The 17,418-nt window shown below is 56.5% G+C and overlaps 1 protein-coding gene across 4 annotated transcripts in view; it reads left to right on the top strand.

The window, feature by feature from the left end:
* The window catches only part of Rxra (retinoid X receptor alpha), a 195,246-nt gene that overhangs the window by 169,427 nt on the left and 8,401 nt on the right, over positions 1 to 17,418 (top strand). For 2 of the 4 annotated variants that reach the window (XM_052723429.1, XM_052723428.1), the window contains exons 3-7: positions 3,161 to 3,311; positions 3,895 to 4,074; positions 11,335 to 11,504; positions 15,017 to 15,146; positions 16,910 to 17,042. In XM_052723429.1, coding sequence (XP_052579389.1) covers positions 3,161 to 3,311; positions 3,895 to 4,074; positions 11,335 to 11,504; positions 15,017 to 15,146; positions 16,910 to 17,042 — 764 coding nt within the window. Of the gene's footprint in view, positions 1 to 2,197; positions 2,327 to 2,410; positions 2,577 to 3,160; positions 3,312 to 3,894; positions 4,075 to 11,334; positions 11,505 to 15,016; positions 15,147 to 16,909; positions 17,043 to 17,418 lie in introns of those variants that run through there. The other 2 variants (XM_052723430.1, XM_052723431.1) reach the window with 2 other exon arrangements.

Genomic DNA, 17,418 nt, shown 5'->3' with positions numbered 1-17,418 from the left:
TAGTGTCTCTGGGCCTACAGGAAAGCACATCCTGGCCCAGGGATGCTGATTCTTGGGTGCCCCAGAGGCCCCTGGTGGCAGCCTGTGCCTGGGCTCTGGCTTTCAGTGGCTTTGTGGATGTTGGCTATCCGCAAGGCTTGACTTCCTTTTCTGTGGGCCTAGTAGGGCCCTCATCCTGCTGTGGTACCCTGGGGTCCTTGTTCAGCCTCTTCTTCCCAAGGCTGTGAATACCTGTTGGATAGAGCTCTGCTCTGCTTCTACTTCCTTGAGGGTTTTGGTGTGTTTCTACCGGGATTTCTGTCTCTGGTGTATATACAGCTGTGCATCTGGAGAGCCTGCTCTTTGGGATTCCTTCAACCTTTCCTGAAACAGGTCTGAGTTTCTCAGTTTGGGTTTTATCTCCCCTCGAATAGCTTTGGTGTGCTACCTCACAGTGGCACACCTGGGACTCCTTCCTAGAACCACAGGGCTAACGGCACCTATGTGCCACTTAAGTTCCCACAGCCTGTGCCTTAAATCATGCCATCTCCTGTGCACCCTTCCTGGTGCTAGGTATGCTGGAGACCACTGCCTGACCAGGTAGCCTGTTGGGACTGGCCTGAGCCTCTTAAGCCTCTGCTCCAGACAATCTGGCTGGTTTTTCTAGGCTGATCCTATCTAAGCCCCTTTGCCCCAGACTGTGTGTGTGTGTGTGTGTGTGTGTGTACATGTGCACGCTCCCACAGCGCCTATGTGTGTAGAAGAGCTGGGGTTCCTGTTCATGGACAGTCTGTTGTCCTGCTTCCCACTCCTCACCTTGCTTTCCAGAAGCAGGCAGAAGGCTTGAGGTGCTGCTGGTATGAAGCAGGCCCACCCACCCAGCTACCTCCCCTGGCCTGGCCCTGTTATTTTTATCGTAGCTTCTCTATCCCCTTGCTAGCTCTGGCTGCCACGGGCAGAGAGGGTAGATGAAGAACTGATCTCTGCAGTTCCCTGGCTCCAGTGTTGGCATCTCTTGGCTCTTAGCTCCATGAGGTGCCTCACTGGGTCTGGATATAGCTATGTCAGGCCATGGCCACCTGGTGCCCAAGCCGTCCATGTGTCTCATTTGGTCTTGGGGCTCTAGTAGGGCAGGGCCCCAGGGGATGTTCCCTACTACTTCCCAAGCCTGCCTGTCTGGCCATGCTGGCCTCCCTGGGTGATTCACAATTGGGAAGCACTTCTGAGTGCCCCAATGCAGAGCTGGTAAGGCATTGAGGCCTCTGATCCTCCTGGTGTCCGGGAGGATCTCCCATGTGGGGGCCACAGTGACTTTGTAAGCACGATGTTTCATGATGCCTGCAGCCAGCCAGATGGTGAATGAAGCTGTGGGGAGCATACAGAGCCTGAGATGGAGGCCCAAGGTCTGCTCCGGAGAGCCCATCTCAGGGGGGCTAGTGGAGGGCTCGCCTAGGCCTGGACAGGATGAGGTCGGGGTGGAAGAGAGGATGCCTGAGAGGTAGGCAGGGACACAGGTGGGGCACCAATTTGGCAGAACTGAAATAAATGCCAAGGATATGAAAGGGGAAATGGGATGGCCCCACCCAGGGAGGCTATGGGCTCCAGCAGAGGGCTGTCCAGTCCTGGGTCTCTTGAGAGGTGGGTAGGGAGCACAGAAGTCCCTGGGGGTGGGGGTTATAGTCCATGGAGGAGGTTGAGGAAGGGGAGAATAGAAACGGCCCTGGTCCATCAGCTCAGATCTGGGAAGGGCAAAAAAGCCTTAGGATTCCAGGCTAGTGGAGCCCTGAGCATCCTTGTGGGTGTCTGTGGACCTGTGGTGACGTTGGGTGCTAGAGCCCAGCCTTGGCTCTGCCATGACATCAGGGCGTCCCCGGACTCTGAGCTGTGTATGCTGCCCAGAGCTAAGACCTCCAGGACCCTCAGGGTTAGGCTTCCTGTATAGTGAGCAGGGTGGAGGGTGTATGCAGTCTTGCCAGCAGAAGCCAGTGGTGTCTCCCCGCTGCTACCCCAGGATTCCTACATAGGGCCTTCAGCCAGTTAGCATATGAACTGCTCTCTTCTGCAGCGAGATGTCCTACCTGCCACCAAGGACTCCCACGTTTGACAACCCCCTGACACACTCAGGGTTCTGTGTGGACCTCCAGGCTTCCCAGCAGCCCACCTAAAGCTGGCCAGAGTGAGGTATCCTTGCAGAGCCTCATTGTCTGTCTCACAGCCCTGGCCGGCGAGGGCTGCAGAATCATTCTGAGTGCCAGGCCCCCTGATAGAAAGCTTCTGGCCGGTGCTTCCGCGCTGCTCCTGTCCCGTGAGAAAGAGGGGGATGGGGCCGGAGGCCCTGAGGAAGGAGGTGAGGTTCCCCTTGCAGGGGGCAGCAGGGGCTATGCAAGGGCAGTGCAGCTGTACAGCTGGCTTTTTGCCTTTGTCAGGGGTTTTCAGAAGTGGGGGGGGACTGCCCAGCTGGGCTCTGGCGCCCTGGCAGATAGGCAGGCAGAGGGAAGCGCCTCTGGGCCCTGTGCTTACTGCAGAGCTGGGCTGGAGGCTGCGGAACCAAAACTGCTGTGTCATTGCGACGCTGCAGCTGTTGCCTGGGTGACAGGGTGAGTTTCCCACGCTTACCCCTGGTGGCCAGCGGGCGGGGAGAGGCAGGGGGTGTGCCGAGGCCAAGATGGCCGTATTGGCCCTTTGGCTCGATGTCTGGAATGTCCACTTGCTCTCCTCTCTTGTCCTGCCCCAGATTCCACTGCCATGCAGGGTGGTGGGGATATGTGTGACTCTGGAGGGGCCCAGTCCAATCTCCTCCCTGAGCCTGGGTGGTGGGGGAGCCCAGAGCACCTGCGCTCTCATGTGTCCAGGGCCCCTGGCAGGTGTTAAGTGACAGTGGTAGCTCCTAGGTGGGTGGTGGAGTGTAAGTGGGCCTCCTGTGTGGTACTGAGAGACATGAGATCCCCGGCTATGTGAGGTCTCTGGTACCCTGCAGTGGCCTGGGTTTGCTGGGAGGGGTACGTACTCTGAGGGCTGTTCTAAAGAGGGTGGTCCTGCTGTCCCTTAGCCATGTGGCCTGAGTGAGGCTGTATAGAGGGGAGCTGTAGGAAGCCCAGCACTCATTAATGCCCATCACCAGCCTTGCAAGGCTGATCTATCCTGACTATCTATCCTGACTATCCTGACTATCCTCTTGTAGCTCAACTCACCCATGAACCCCGTGAGCAGCAGTGAGGACATCAAGCCCCCATTGGGCCTCAATGGCGTCCTCAAGGTTCCTGCCCATCCCTCAGGAAATATGGCATCCTTCACCAAGCACATCTGTGCTATCTGTGGGGACCGCTCCTCAGGTAGGACTGCCTGGTGGGCAGGAGCACGATACCTAGACAAAGCTCACAGGGCCTCCCTAGCTTTTTCCATTGAGCTGGGTACAGGGAGGCAGGAGCCCAGGGGTGCCTCCTGTGCCCTGTAGAGCAAGGGGTGGGCTGAGAGTTCCAGGCAGGGGCCTCGCTTTGTCCACAGGTAAGGTGGACACCAGGATGGGAAGGGCGGCTTGGAGGCATGCCAAGAGAAGATGCAGGCATGCATGGCTGAGGTGCACTGAGAGCTAGCTTCCTCTCTGGGCTAAGCCTGTTGAAGGGCCCCCCTGCATTGTGCTACTGAACCCCAGGAGCCTGAGAGCCAAGAACAGCGCCCATCCTCTTCCAGGGTACAAGAGCAGCAGTGTTGGTGATGCTGGTCCTCGGGGTGGTGACCCAGAGCCATGGCAGATAGAGAGGTGGACCTGGTCTCTGATGAGCAGGGAGCAGGCAGGGTCCAGCCTGAGCCCAGACAGGGGTCCTGAAACCTGAAGGCAGAGCCCTGGCCTGCAGCACGACATGGGTGAGGGTCCTGTCAATCCAGCTCACCCACCCCTCTCTCCACACCCTACAGGCAAGCACTATGGGGTTTACAGCTGCGAGGGCTGCAAGGGCTTCTTCAAGAGGACAGTCCGCAAAGACCTGACCTACACCTGCCGAGACAACAAGGACTGCCTGATCGACAAGAGGCAGAGGAACCGGTGTCAGTACTGCCGCTATCAGAAGTGCCTGGCCATGGGCATGAAGCGGGAAGGTAGGCCTCGGGTGCCGGCCTCCTGCCCAGCATGCTCTTCTTCTCAGACCCAGGAGGCCTCCATCGTTCCCTTCCCCAGCGCTTTCGGCGTGGAGGGATCTGAGCAGAGTCCAGGCCTGAATTTTGCAGTTTGCCAGACTCGGGTATAGCCTGGCGGATTCCTTTGTATGCCTTCAGTGATGGGGTGCTCCCTCCCTTCAGTGCTCAGCGCAGCCCCTAGCCTGTGCTGTTCAGACAGCTGTCCTTATAACTTGCCTGTCAAGGGACTGCCTTCATGCCAGCCCCTCCCCCAACCAGGTTTTCACTGAGTGCTTGCTGTGTGCCTAGGCCTTGGGGTTTTACAATAGACAAGATAGACCGGGACCATCCCGCTGCTGACTTGACCCCAAGGACAAGAGCTGAGCAGACAGTCCCCTCTTGAGGTATGGCAGGACTGAGCCAGCACACGGCTGGGGAGATGGTCCATGGAGACCAAGCACTAGGCTGGAAGCACGCACGGCAGAGGAGGCTGGAGGTAGACATGGGGGTGAGGAAGGTGGGCGAGAGAGAGAGAGAGAGAGAGAGAGAGAGAGAGAGAGAGAGAGAGAGAGAGAGAGAGAGTGTCCACAGTCTCTGGCTGCCCATCTCTCCATCTGCCCAGTGAGGGATGATCGGGTAGGCCTATGGTTTGAGGCACATTTGGGTTGGAGTGGCGGAGGGGGCCTCGAGAGACCACTAAAATATTCCCAGAGCCTGTTGAATGTGAGGGTCATCTTGGGCTTCCCTTCTTCTCAAGGCCACTTCCAGTTTCATCCTGGCAGGGTTACCTGTTAACCCACAGGCCCTCTGAGCAGCAGGACTGTCAGCCTGTTTTATTAGCAAGATGTGTATGTATGGGGTAAGGAGGCTGCGTAACAAGCCAGGAGATCCCCCAGAGGTCCCAGATGTCACGTTGTATATAGCTAGACACTTAGGTTCCCAGCTACGTTGTTTCCTCCTAGCCCTGCATTTGGAACACTAGTTCTCTGGTTAGGTGTGTGTGTGTGTGTGTGTGTGTGTGTGTGTGTGTGTGTGTGTGTGTGTGTGTGTGTGTGTATGTGTTTGCACTCACACCTGGGTGAGGTTCTTCCATCAGTCCTAGTCCCAGGCCTTACAGGGCTGGACACTCTCTGAGGCAAGGTCTACCACTCTGTCTCCAGCACTGCCCCTCAGCTTCCTCTGCCTGGCTTGTGCACGGGGCCAATCCAATGGCTAGTGTGTGTCCTTCCACTTCTCACCAGCTCTTTAATTGCCCCTGTCCAGGACCAGCCTGAGTGTGCTGGGGTTTGCTTTTCTCTTCACATTGTCCTTCTTTCCATATGTTCTGGTCCTCTTGCTCATGAGAAGCCCTGTGCTCCTGTGGGGTTCTTCCATGCTGTGAGGTCAGCAGGGGCTGCAGGGGGTACCTGCACACCTCATTTCCAGGGCTGGTGATGGGGCAGCATACAGAACTGTGTGCTGTGGGGCTGGAATGTGTGTGTGAACATCCCTAGCCAGGGCATTTTGACTGGGCACGTGTTTCATACAGAGTATAGAGTCTTTTAGGTCTGACCTTGACTGTGCTGGGAGATTTCCATGGCCATTAGGGGCCAAGTCTTAACACATTTGTCTAGCTGAGCTAGACTCCAGCTTCTGACTCCACCCCCACCCCCACCCCCCCGCAGTCGGAGGGAGTGCCCTGCCAAGGGTAGGATACTCTGTCCCGTCCTTGGGGTGCCACATGCCCTCAGGGAGCACTTATTGGGAATAGCCAATACAGCACATTCTCTAGGGGACAGGTGCTTGAGTAGATAGAGCTAGGGTGAGCCATGGCCAGGTGTGTGCCTGGCCAGAAGGAAGAAGTGGGCCTGTGTGAGCCTCTTAGGAGCTGAGCTTAGCCCCGAGCCTACTCTCTCAGTACTGTTGTTCCTGGTAACAGGCTCTGGGTATGAGCTCCTGTCCCTTAAAACTGACCACCAGATAAGCAGGTGGCTTTAAGTCCCTAGCTTTGGTCAGCAAGAGCTTGGGAGCTGGTACCTGACCCAGACTTGGGTGCTGAGCATGGTTCTGTGCAGTGGTGTGTCCAGACTAACACCTGAGCATGGACAGATAGGTACTGTGTGCCAGCTAAAGGGAGTAGTGTCTGTGAAAGCCAAGGCTGTCAGCAGACCTGGCATGTGGCAGACACTAGAGTTCTAACCCTCCAGATCATGTGACCCCTTCTTCCACTGCCCCCATAGTTGCCCTTAGGTGCTTAGGGTTCAGAGACCAGCTGCCTGGGCTTCTAGAGGTGTGGGCATTGTGGGTGGTGCCTTCGAATCCCAATCGAGTGGTATAGTCTTGAGATGGGGAGTCTGGAGTCAACAGTCTAGGTCTTACTCTGTACTTCCTGTGGGTGGGTCACTGAGCACCGCCTGTCCAGCCCCTGCACATAACATGCTCACCCCCCCCCCATGCCTGTGGCTAATGTTGCCCACCCTGCACAGAAGAGGAAGTGGGGTGCAGAGGAGAGAACTCCAGGCTGTCCATTTACCTGTGCAGAGGCCTGCAGTCTGCTTTGTTCCTTGGGCCACGCTGTGGCAGGGTTTTGAGCCCTGAGAAATGCTTTACCCACTCCTGTGGAGAGATGCACCCCAACCGCACCCTGTGCCTCTTTGTTCCAGCTGGATTTATGAGCCATAAGTGTGTAGTACAAGCCCTGTGAAGCTCTCTCTTGCTCCAGACACAGCAGCCGTGGAACTTGGCCCCTTGGACTGCACAGAGTATCTGTGTAGCAGCTCTAAGATGTCTGGAGGCCCTCAGGCCTGCCACCCAATGGCTGGTCGTGAGTGGGGGAAAGGGACTTTGGCTTGGCCGCTTGAGACCTGTTGTATTTCCCAGGGCTTGTGGCCCTTAGTCCCAGAGCCTCACTGTTGAGGTGGTTGGTCCTAGAATAGCCCGAGAGCCTACCCTTCAGGGATCTCTGGGAGGATCCCAAAGGGCCTGTCCCTACCTCTACTTGCATTTATTTAGGTAGTAGACGCTGCCCCCCTCTCCATTCTGGGGTCTGGACCAGTCCCCAGAACTAACTCATATTCGATTCCCTCTGCTCTCCTGGGCTAACCTCTAGGAGGAGAGTTCTGTGAGTAGTGGGTGGGGCTGTTGGCTGCATGAGCTGGATGGCCTGACAGTCTTTGGAGAAGCTGTGAGGCCAGGTTGCCAACCCAGGGCCTTTGGCCCTGACAATGCAGGAGGTACACCATTGGCTCCAATGCTGGCTCAGCCCCCAAAGTACCCACCCTGCGGCTAATAAGCTCTGGAGTCTGAATCTCAAGATCTCCCTCTTCCAGGCTTCATCACACGTAGCCCTGGAAACTGAGGCTTGAGCAGAAGTGCTGTGAGGAAGGAGCTGACCACAAGAAAGCTATGTTTCCCTGTAGGGTGGCCCTACCCTGGGAGAGGCACCCTGGCTTCAGGCTGATGAAGGATACTGCAGGCTGATAGCATCTATGTTGGGCAATAGCAGAGGCCTGCATGTGCAAGCAGCCACGGGGACTTGTTTGGCAGCATTCCCCAGCTGGGGGTGGGCAGTGCCCTTCACAGGCTGAGCCTGGGCCTGCTGGCTGGGGCAGGTGGTGGTAGGGCTGGGGGGCCTGCAGGTGCGTTGATCTGCAGGCTGGAGAGGCTGCACACTGCACACCCCATCCTCAGCTCCCTTCCCCTGAGGCCTCTTTGCGTTTCCTTCCTGACTCTCTTAGCTTCCTGCACCCTGTCCTCCGGCTCGGGAGCACTTGCGTACGGAAATGGCAATTTCTGCTCCGTGTGTGTGTGTGTGTGTGTGTGTGTGCGCGTGCGCGCATGCGTGCACATGCATGTGCACAGACAATGATGAGCCCACCATTTCCGCTGTAGGGAAATGGCCCTGGCTTAGTTGTTTCTCCAGGTTTATGACTTTGCCTCTCTGAGCCTAGTGTCCCCATCTGAACTGTGGAGATTCAGCAAGGCCCCCTGACTGAGGCTTGTTGGTGGAACAGAGCACATGACAGCTCAAGTCCAGCTGATAGTGGGGTTGGAGCATGGTGGCCACAGTGTGTTTTTGTGCTTTTGTCTGGGTTTGTGCATGTAGGCATGGCCGTCCATGTCTTCAGTTTTCTTGTGACTTGTCCCAGACTTGTTCTTGAGGGAGGGAAGGCTGTCCCCTGAGCTGCAAGGACCTAGATGCACTGTGTGGCCTCTGGGAAGAAGCCTCCCACTCTGGACCTCCACTGCCTGTCTTAAGAAGGGGCAGTTGGGCCAGTACATGTTGGTAGAACCTGATCCTGCCTGTCTCAGGCCCAGCCTGGGCTGTTGAGGGGCAGAAAAGGTCTCAGTTTCTGGCAGACCCCCAAACAGGGGAGGCATTAGGGTCTTTGTTCCTGAACACCATACCCCCCTGAAGCCCCTCAGTTCTACTTGGGCCCAGTTTCGGAGCAGTCTCAAAACACCCCACTCTGATTGCGTGTCCCACGAGTGGACCCAGGTGTGCTGGAGGAAGGTCATCCTCTGCTCAGCCTGCTTCTGGATCTTGGGAGGACTGAACCACAGGCCGCAGGCACCACAGGCAGGCGAGGGAACCTTAGTCTCTGAGGCAGCCACCTCCCCCGCAAGGCCTGCGCAGGCTTGGAAGGATAACCAGGCTCTGTATTTACAGACGCCTCCCGCCCGAGGCTTCCCGGCGCCAGTGGAGCATAAGTCAAACATGAGTGCGTCTAAAAGGTGATTGAGCTGGCAAAACATAAATCCCCCGCTCCCTCTGCCCCCTCCGCTGTCTATAAATAAAACGATAATATTTATAACGATGCCGCCCTGAGCTGCTGGGGCCCTTGGAGGCTTCAAAGTGCTTCACAAAACATTTGCTAATTAATTCTCAGCTGCCCCCGCACAGGAGGAGGCAGGTGTGAGGAGCCCCTCACCCACCCAGGGCCAAGCTCTCAGGGATAGCTGGCTGCTGTGAAGGCCTGCACTCTGGGTTGCCTTCCTCTGGGCTTCCCACATTCCAAGATTGTCTCTGAGAGCAAGAAGTCTCTTCCTGGGGAGTGAAATTGGGCGAGCAGGGTGGGGCCAGCCTGCTCAGGTGTTTCCTTTAGGGTCTTCTGGAAGGCAAGCTCTGCGTTGACATTTTACAGGAAGTGGGGTACAGAGATGCTAAAGGAGTTGCCCGAAGCATCCCAGCTGCTCGAGGTAGACCACCTCCTTCTAGAGCCCATAGTTTGCTGTGGTACTTGGCTCTCTGAGTCTGTTCGTCCATCTGGGAAGGGGAGGTGGTTGAGTTGACATTGTCCTAGCCCAAGTCTGAAGAGTTCTGTCTTCTGGCCTTGGGATGTGGACTGCCTGGCTCTGGCTCTGCTGTGATTGGCCTGTTCAGATATTTGTCAGTGGACTGCTTAGTATTGGTGGGCTGATTTCTCCAGGCCCTGTGCCAGAGTCCTCTGTGACTTGTGGAGTGACCCTAACCCAGATGCGCGGCCGCCACATGGAGGGCCCTAGAAGCCCAGCTGGGGAGGGATGGAGCCTGGCAACCTTCTGCAGCCCCTATAGGCTGGACGCCATCTGCCCGTAGTGCTCAACTCTACACCAGCCCCGACCTGCTGTCAGATTTTCCAAAAGAGCCAAGCTTGCAAAACACCGGCCTCTGCCCAGCCCCTCGGCCCAGCTGGTGTGTTCTGCAGACACCGTCCCAGCCTCCCATCCTTGGCTCTTTCGTGGCTAGAGAGTCTGTGCTACAGCCAGGCCACTGAGTCTTGGGGAGCATGGCCCCAACGTGGGAGAGCTATGTATTGGTTCAGTCTGAACCTCAACCGAATGGTGTTGGTGGGCCCAGCAAGGAGCAGTAGCCAGGGGATTAAAAAATGGTCACCCAGGACTGTCACAGAGCTGAGCATTACAGTGGGAGCCCTGGAGGAGTGAGGGGAGGTGGGCACGAGAGAAGGCTGTTCCCCGGGTGGTGGGCCAAGAGGCCCCCTGCAGTATGAGAACCCCTTCCGTCTTCATCCCTCCTGTTGACCCTTGTGTTTTATTTCCAAAGCCGTTTAAGGGGGCTGTGGGCCAGAGAGCCTGGGGTCAGGAGGTAGGGGTCTGACTGTTGAGGAGGAGGCTGCTGCCGCCCTGCCCTTGAGATCCTGATGCTGCCAACCTGTGCTCTGTCACCCAGGGAACAGGAGACAGGTTTGGATGAGCTCTGACCAAGGTCCTGAGATGGCAGCCCCGGAAAGATCCCCTGGGCCACATCCTTGGGCCCTTAGAAAGGCACTGTCGTAGGCATCACTCTGCAGAAGAGACAATCGGGTCTCTACCCAGTCTGCTGCAGGAACACAGAATGGAAGGAGGGGTTAGAATCCTGCTGGTGTCTGAACAGGGGCGGGCACAGAGTAGAGCAGGTCCAGGGGAACCATTAGAGGTAGAGGAAAAGCTCACTCTTCAGCTCCTGCCTGAGCCTCTTCACTGGACCTGTTCTCCAGAGGTGTTGCAGGCCAGGCAGCTGTTGGAGTCAGCCGCCCATGCCACCAAACTTCTTTCTTTCCATGCTGCCTCCCACCATCCCCGAAAGTTGGTCTGCTCACAGCTGTCCGGGAGCCTTTGTCTGGTGTGTGGTTAGTGTGAAGCAGGGTGGGCGGTCCCAAGGCCTGTGGCATCTTGGAGGAGGGAGGCAAAGCTGTGCGGGCTGTGTGAGGCTGGGATGCCTCTCCCGTCGGTAGAGCCCAGCATGAAGAGCGTGGGAGCAGTGGATGCATGCCTTCACACTTGCCCAGTATGTGATTGTCCCTTGCTCTGGCTTATCACTTCAGTGGTCACCTGTTCATCTCTGTCATCACTTCCTGTTCCTCATCAGGAGCATGCCCTGCACTCCTCTGGGCCTTTTTATTTCTTCTGCCGAATTAGTTTCCTCAATTTCCTTCCCACTTCAGGCCCATTCCCACTTCTTCCAGGAAGCCTTCCTGGGTTTCTCTACATCCTCAGCCCACCAAAGCCTTTCACACCCACATTAGTGACCCATCAGCTCCAGGAAAGGCCATCTGCTTGACCTCAGATGGGCTCCTGGTACAAATACTGAGTGCGTTCAGGGTGTACAGCCACTCAGTGGCTGGGCACAGGCAGGTATGGGGCTGGGCTTTGAGTATGTCTCCCTCAGCAGGCCCTGGAGAGGACTCCAGGGTTGTGGAGCTAGCCCTACCTGGCCCTGAACATGGGGGGATGTTCCAGGAACTGAGGGCCTGGCTAGCCCAGGTGACTGTCTCCTGTATATAGCTGTGCAGGAGGAGCGGCAGAGAGGCAAGGACCGGAATGAGAATGAGGTGGAGTCCACCAGCAGTGCCAATGAGGACATGCCCGTGGAGAAGATTCTGGAAGCCGAGCTTGCTGTTGAGCCCAAGACTGAGACATACGTGGAGGCAAACATGGGCCTGAACCCCAGCTCAGTGAGTCTCAAGATGTCTGCCTGCCTTAGTTTCCCCCTGGTTGCTTACTTGCTTACCCTCTGCTTGAACAGCCAGTGAACCAGAGTCCTGTGGCTGCTGTGGTCTCTTGTCCCCGACAGTGGGACTTCCGTCCTGCTGGGCGACCCTTACTCTGCCTGGATATACTGGCCCTCCCTACCTGCGGTGCTGGCCTTGCTTTGACCGCCCCATCCAAATACTCAGCAGGGTCAGGGCCAGGGCCAGCTGTCACTGTGAGGTCTTGGCTCATGTGCCAAGTGGTAAGGCTTGACCTCAGGGCAAGGGAACCCTTCAGGGAAGGTGTAGGGAGCTGAGCCTGGGCAGAAAGCTCTCTGGCAGCTGCTAGGCTCCGGGCTGGCTCTCTCACCGGTGTGTGGCCACAGGATGACTTCCCGGAGCCTCTCTGTCCTTACCTACTGCTGTGAGGAGCCAGCAGGGAGGTGCTTATGGGTGGCAGCTGCCATGACGGCTGTTGAAGCAGAAGTGTCTTTTGGCCCTCCAGCTGGTCACCCTGGAACTGGCCACCTGTAGACATGGCCTCAACAGCCACCTTCCCCAGTCTTCCTGTACCATCTGCCACCTTTAGCTGCTGCAGGCCTCCGACAAAACCAGAAGGGCCATGGTTCCCACTAGCTCCCTGCCTGGGCTGCCTACAGGGTCTCGGTTCCAGAACTTTCTGGCTTCCATGCCTGTTCTTGGACTCTCACCTGAACGCCTCCCCCTGGCCCTCCTTGCCCCGACCCCTGCCATCACTTCAAGGGCCATTGGTCTAGATAGGCTCATTTGGGTGGGAGACTCCATTTGCCCAAGGTCCCAGTGAGGAGGTGGCTGCAGCCATGTCCCGGATTGGAGTATTTCTTGTGTAAATCCAAGAACAGAACCTTGGACAAACCCACAGGCCTCACGTTGTCTCAAGCTCTTGGCCCGTCTGCCCCGTGTCCAGACTCTACCTGGACCTTTGTGTGGGCCTCTGGGCTGGGACCAGACGCCCAGTCCAGGTAGACCTCAAGGACGGCCCCATCAGTTTCTCTCAGTCGGGGTTATGTTGGTCTTCTCTTGCTCCTTAGTGCCTAGCCTTAGCCTGTTGCTGTGAGGTGGGCACAGGGCAGTGCCATAGTGGGCTATCCCAGGAGTCAGTGGGGTGGTGTCTGAGCTATCCCAGGGGCTCAGACATGTCTCTTCCCTCTGTAGTCTGTGAGTGGAGATCCCCTCTTGTGTACTTATGAGGCCCCGTGACAGGATCACCGCCTCACCCCCCAACCCCCATTACCCACTTCTCTTGTGTCTAAGGCCCAGGGCTGCCTTACTGGGGAGAAGGTGTAGGGTCTTGCAGGTAGTCTTCTTTTGGGGACCCAACCATGGCTATGTTATGACAGCTCCCCCATGAAGACCACAGAAAACATTGCCTACTTGAACCTGCCCAGTATCCTGGTTGGGGTCCTGCCCCTAAGTCCTCTTACCAATCCTGGAAGGGAGGGGAGGGCAGCCTCAGGACTCTGCCTTGTGGAATGGGATCTGAGGGGTGGTTGTCTGGGCTGGGAAGGGTGACTACGGTTTTCTTTTGTCAAGTAAGGCTGTCTTTGGTGATGTCCTCTGACATTGCCTTTGCCCTCCTCCCGTAGGGTTCAGGGCTTCAGAGCCACACAGTGGAAGGTCACTGTCCTCCTAGCCACCTGTGCCTGGCCTCGAGCTGATCCGTACATAGACGCAATCTAAGGAGGCTGCATAGGCAGCACCTAAGCCTCGCAGATGGGCTGCTGGCTCCTCTGGGCCCTGCCTGGGTGGTCTTGTGACCACACCTCCCTGGCAGGCAGTAGCTCATTAAATGTCTGCTGTGGAGTCAGCTCAAAGGAGTGAAGCTATGCAGTAGGGTAGAACAGGGCAGAGCCAGGGCCCACCCAGCCCCCCCCTCCCAGGCAGCCCTCCAGTCAGCTCCTGCTCCACTTGGGCCCTCCCACCTGTGTAGTGCCTCCCTCCTTCCCTCTCTGGTCCTTTGCTCCCGTCTTGTGTCCAGTCCTGACAGATGGCACAGTCAACCCAGGCAGAGCTTTGAGCTCCTTTTCCCAGTGGCGTTGTGAACATCTAGGATTCAAGAGGGCAGCCGGAGAACTGTTTCCTGGGGCAAGGCAGAGATCACAGAGCTTGAGTGTGAGGCTTGTCGTCGTCTGGTCCATGTGTTCCCACAGCTGGCCTAGGGCCCTGCACTTTCTGTCTCCCACTTTGGGGCTGCTTCCTGGCAGGTGGCAGGCAAAGAAGACACCCGTGGAGCAACCCGCCTGTGGCTGACAGACAGAGCCAGGCTGTGGACAGCCTGAGTGCTAAGCAGAGTGCCTAGTGCCTGTCGTCCTGGGGCACTATGGCCTCTGAGGTTTGCTGAGGGTCGTGTGGCTGGGCGATGTCTCCCATCCCTTTTGACCCTGTCCTGGGGATCCTGTACTGACATCCTCTGCAGCCAGTCCTGCCAGGCCAGTAGTGGGAAACCGATTTGTCATTGCCCTTCCTTCACTGAGCCCTCTACAGGCCCTTCACACGGGGCTGGGTGTTTAGACTGAACGTCACTGCCGACCAGATGGTTTCTGTCAGCTGAAGCCCTTCAGAGGCAGGCGATTCTCTCTTCTGATGCTCGCCTCTTCTGTTTTCAAAGCCAGGGATCCTGTACCCTGTTCTTGGGTACTATTACCTACCACACTTTGGAGATCAGAGAGCCATGACCATAGCCCACCTGCCAGGTACTGGGATAGGCTTCCCAGCCTACTGTAAGGCCCAGCTGAGCCTCCTCACCCAGAAGGACTGGGTTCTCCTCTTCTGGGCAGAACTTTCGGAAGGCTTCTAGTGACATGCCTCCTCTGCCTGTGACTTGGAATCTGGACCAAGCATGGACTGGCCCCAAGCTTCCACTTGCACATCTGTTAAAACGTCCCTCCTGGGTGGGCTACTGTTACCTTGAGAGATGGAGTCTGGCCCTACCTCAGCTCCCTCACCTGCCTGTCACACGGTCCCTTTCCCACATCTGTTTCTCTTCTTCAGGGGTATGGGCTGCTCCAACAAATTGCCACAAACCCAGTGGCTTCTGGGGTACAGTCTGTTATCTTCAGCCATTGAGCTCTGGGACCCTGTATTGTCCTGGTGGGGACCAGTTAGGGCATTGGCAGGACTGACTCTTCCTGCCTTTCCTGCATTTGGAGGTCTCTAGCTCCCTGGCTTGGACTCCTGCCAGCTTCTGGTCAGCCATGTCCCCTAATCTGCTTTTCTTCCCTTCAGGCTCTGAGCCCCCTACCTCTGATGACCTCTGGCATGTTACTAGTCCAGCTCTGGTATTATAATCGGGTCTCTTCTTCAGAATCTTTTCATTGTGCCAGGTCTCAGATGCCAGGGGTTGGGATGTGGATTATGGATTCTGGGACTCCGCCCCATGGGTGTTTGGGGGCAGGCAGGGTTGTTCTTTCAGTATACCAGTGGCATGAGGCTTGATTGGTGTCCTTCCTCCACTCTAGCCAAATGACCCTGTTACCAACATCTGTCAAGCGGCAGACAAGCAGCTCTTCACTCTTGTGGAGTGGGCCAAGAGGATCCCGCACTTCTCTGAGCTGCCTCTGGACGACCAGGTCATCCTGCTACGGGCGGGTGAGTGGCCAGGCCGGGTGAGGCTGGAAGGGGAGGCCACAAGTGGTGGGGTGAGCATCACTCCTGCTGAGAGTCCACCAGGTCTGTGTCACCTCTGCGGCCTTGCCACCTTGGGAGCTGCAGGTCCTTTTCTGAGCAGAGGTCTTGATGCAAGTGTATGGAGCATAAGCATTGTCTCTCATACTCAGCAAAGGGGACTCTGCCGGGTAGGAGTGTGTAGCCTTGGAACTTGGGATGGGGCTAGCTGTGCAGGCTGTCCCGATTCTTCCTTATTTGTTAAAGGGGCATTGGTGACTGTTGCTTAGATTCCACCAAGTGACCAGTAGGGGTGCCAAGGTTAGGATCCTTAGCTCAGGTTCCTGCCTGTGGAGAGATGGGGATATGTTTGGAATGGCGTCTGTGGCTCTTGCTCTCTGCAGAGCTGTGGTGACAGTTGACACCTGCCTCACCTCTCGTGAAGGGCCCTGGAGACCATGCTGTCTTGAGGGGCCTGAGCACCCTAACTGCTTTGATTTTTTTTTTCTGCTTGTACCAAGGGCTCTCAGCCCACCCCAGTAGATAAAATGAGCCATAGATGAGTCCCTGTACATCACGGAGTGTTTTGGAAGCTGCTTGCTTAGGGTGAGGCTCACACAGGCCCCAACCTTCCTGCCTTCCCCCTGTAAAGATCTGTTGGTGGGCATGGGTTGCTGAGATGAGCAATATGGATCCTGCCATGTTTGCCTCTGCCTGGGTGGGCCTGTTCCCTTCGGGATGAGGTGTGTGACCCACTTTGTGAACACAGGCTCCTCTGAGGCTATGGGAAGCATTCTGTCCAGCAGGGACACAACTGTCCAGGTCTTTGCCCTAGCCACTGAGGCATGCTAACCCACGTAGAAGGGACAGCCCTAGGTTGGGGCCTCAGGTGACCTGGTCAGTGTAGGACTCAGATGCCTAGATATGAGATGGACAGACTTTGCCCCATGTGCTCTTGTGGGGTTCCTGAGGTCATGTTTCTGGGAGTGATCTCCAGGATCCAAGTTGGTTGAACCTTTGGCGAGAGGCTTATCACACCCCCTCTCAAGTGCTGACTGCCTCAGTTTCCCCCTTGTAAAATGGGTCAGTGTGTCCATATCAGCTTGCAGACATGAGATGGGAACTGCGGGGCCTGGGATCTCAGGACACAGGCACTTTCTGGAAAAGCTAGTGTTGAGAAGGCTCGTGTGCTGCCCTGTCAAGGAGTCCCGGCTGTTTGTGTGGAGTCTTCTCCTTATCTCTCTCCCCCAGGCCCCTTTGTAGTGTTTTACACAACAGCTCTGGCTGGTCAGCACTGGAGCCTGGGATACATGGCTCCAAGGTGACTTTCCTTCTCAGTACTCAGCTCTTGTGGCATTCCACATGGCCCAGACTGGCAGCGTCATTTCATAGCCATCCCAAGGGAAGTCTTTGGGAGTTTTCCATCCCAAGGGAAGTCTTTGGGAGTTCTCCCAACTCCTCTGAGACACAAGCTTCCATGCCCTGAATTTGTTAGAGGGTGTGCCTGGTACAGGACTTTTTGGGGCTGACACATTGCCCGTGTACTGGGTAGAAGGAAGAGGCATTGCTCAGACGTAGGTGCTTGGGAGCCTTTCTCTAGGTAACACTTACTGGGGTCTCACTTTGGAAGCCTTGACGTGGGTGTGGAGAGAGATGGGTCTGGAACATGCTGCTTCCAGAGGTGAGGGGAAAGGACAGTGATGGGGGTCATGGAAGCAGCAGAGTGACCATATGTCTTCTCCCCGCAGGCTGGAACGAGTTGCTTATTGCCTCCTTCTCCCACCGCTCCATAGCTGTGAAAGACGGGATCCTCCTTGCCACTGGCCTGCACGTACATCGGAACAGTGCTCACAGTGCTGGGGTGGGCGCCATCTTTGACAGGTGGGTGGGTGGCACTGTCTTTGATAGGTGGGCAGGGTAGGTACCGTCTTTGATAAGTAGGTGGAGTGGATGCCATCTTCATCATATGAGTGGTGTAGCATCATCTTTGATGGGTAGATGGGTTGGGGACCATCTTTGACCAGTTGGCTAAGTATGCATTGTATTCCACAGGTAGGTGGGGTGGGTGCCCTCTTCAGTAGTTGGGCCATCTTCAGCCTCTGCTTAGGAAAGACATTAGTGTGGAAAATGCAGGCCAGACATATGGGGACTGCCGTCTGTGGAGTCCAGTGTCAGGGGAGTTGAGGCCACAGGCAGCCTTCCTTCTTTGTGATCCGCGTATCTGCAAGGACAGCTGCACCTGGTTAACAAAAACAGA

Source organism: Peromyscus californicus, unplaced genomic scaffold, assembly GCF_007827085.1.
Source record: "Peromyscus californicus insignis strain IS unplaced genomic scaffold, ASM782708v3 Scaffold_7__1_contigs__length_154581171, whole genome shotgun sequence".
In the NCBI taxonomy this organism is placed as follows: Eukaryota; Metazoa; Chordata; class Mammalia; order Rodentia; family Cricetidae; genus Peromyscus; species Peromyscus californicus.
Note: the sequence above shows the minus strand (reverse complement) of the source record. Positions and strands in the feature narration are given on the sequence as shown.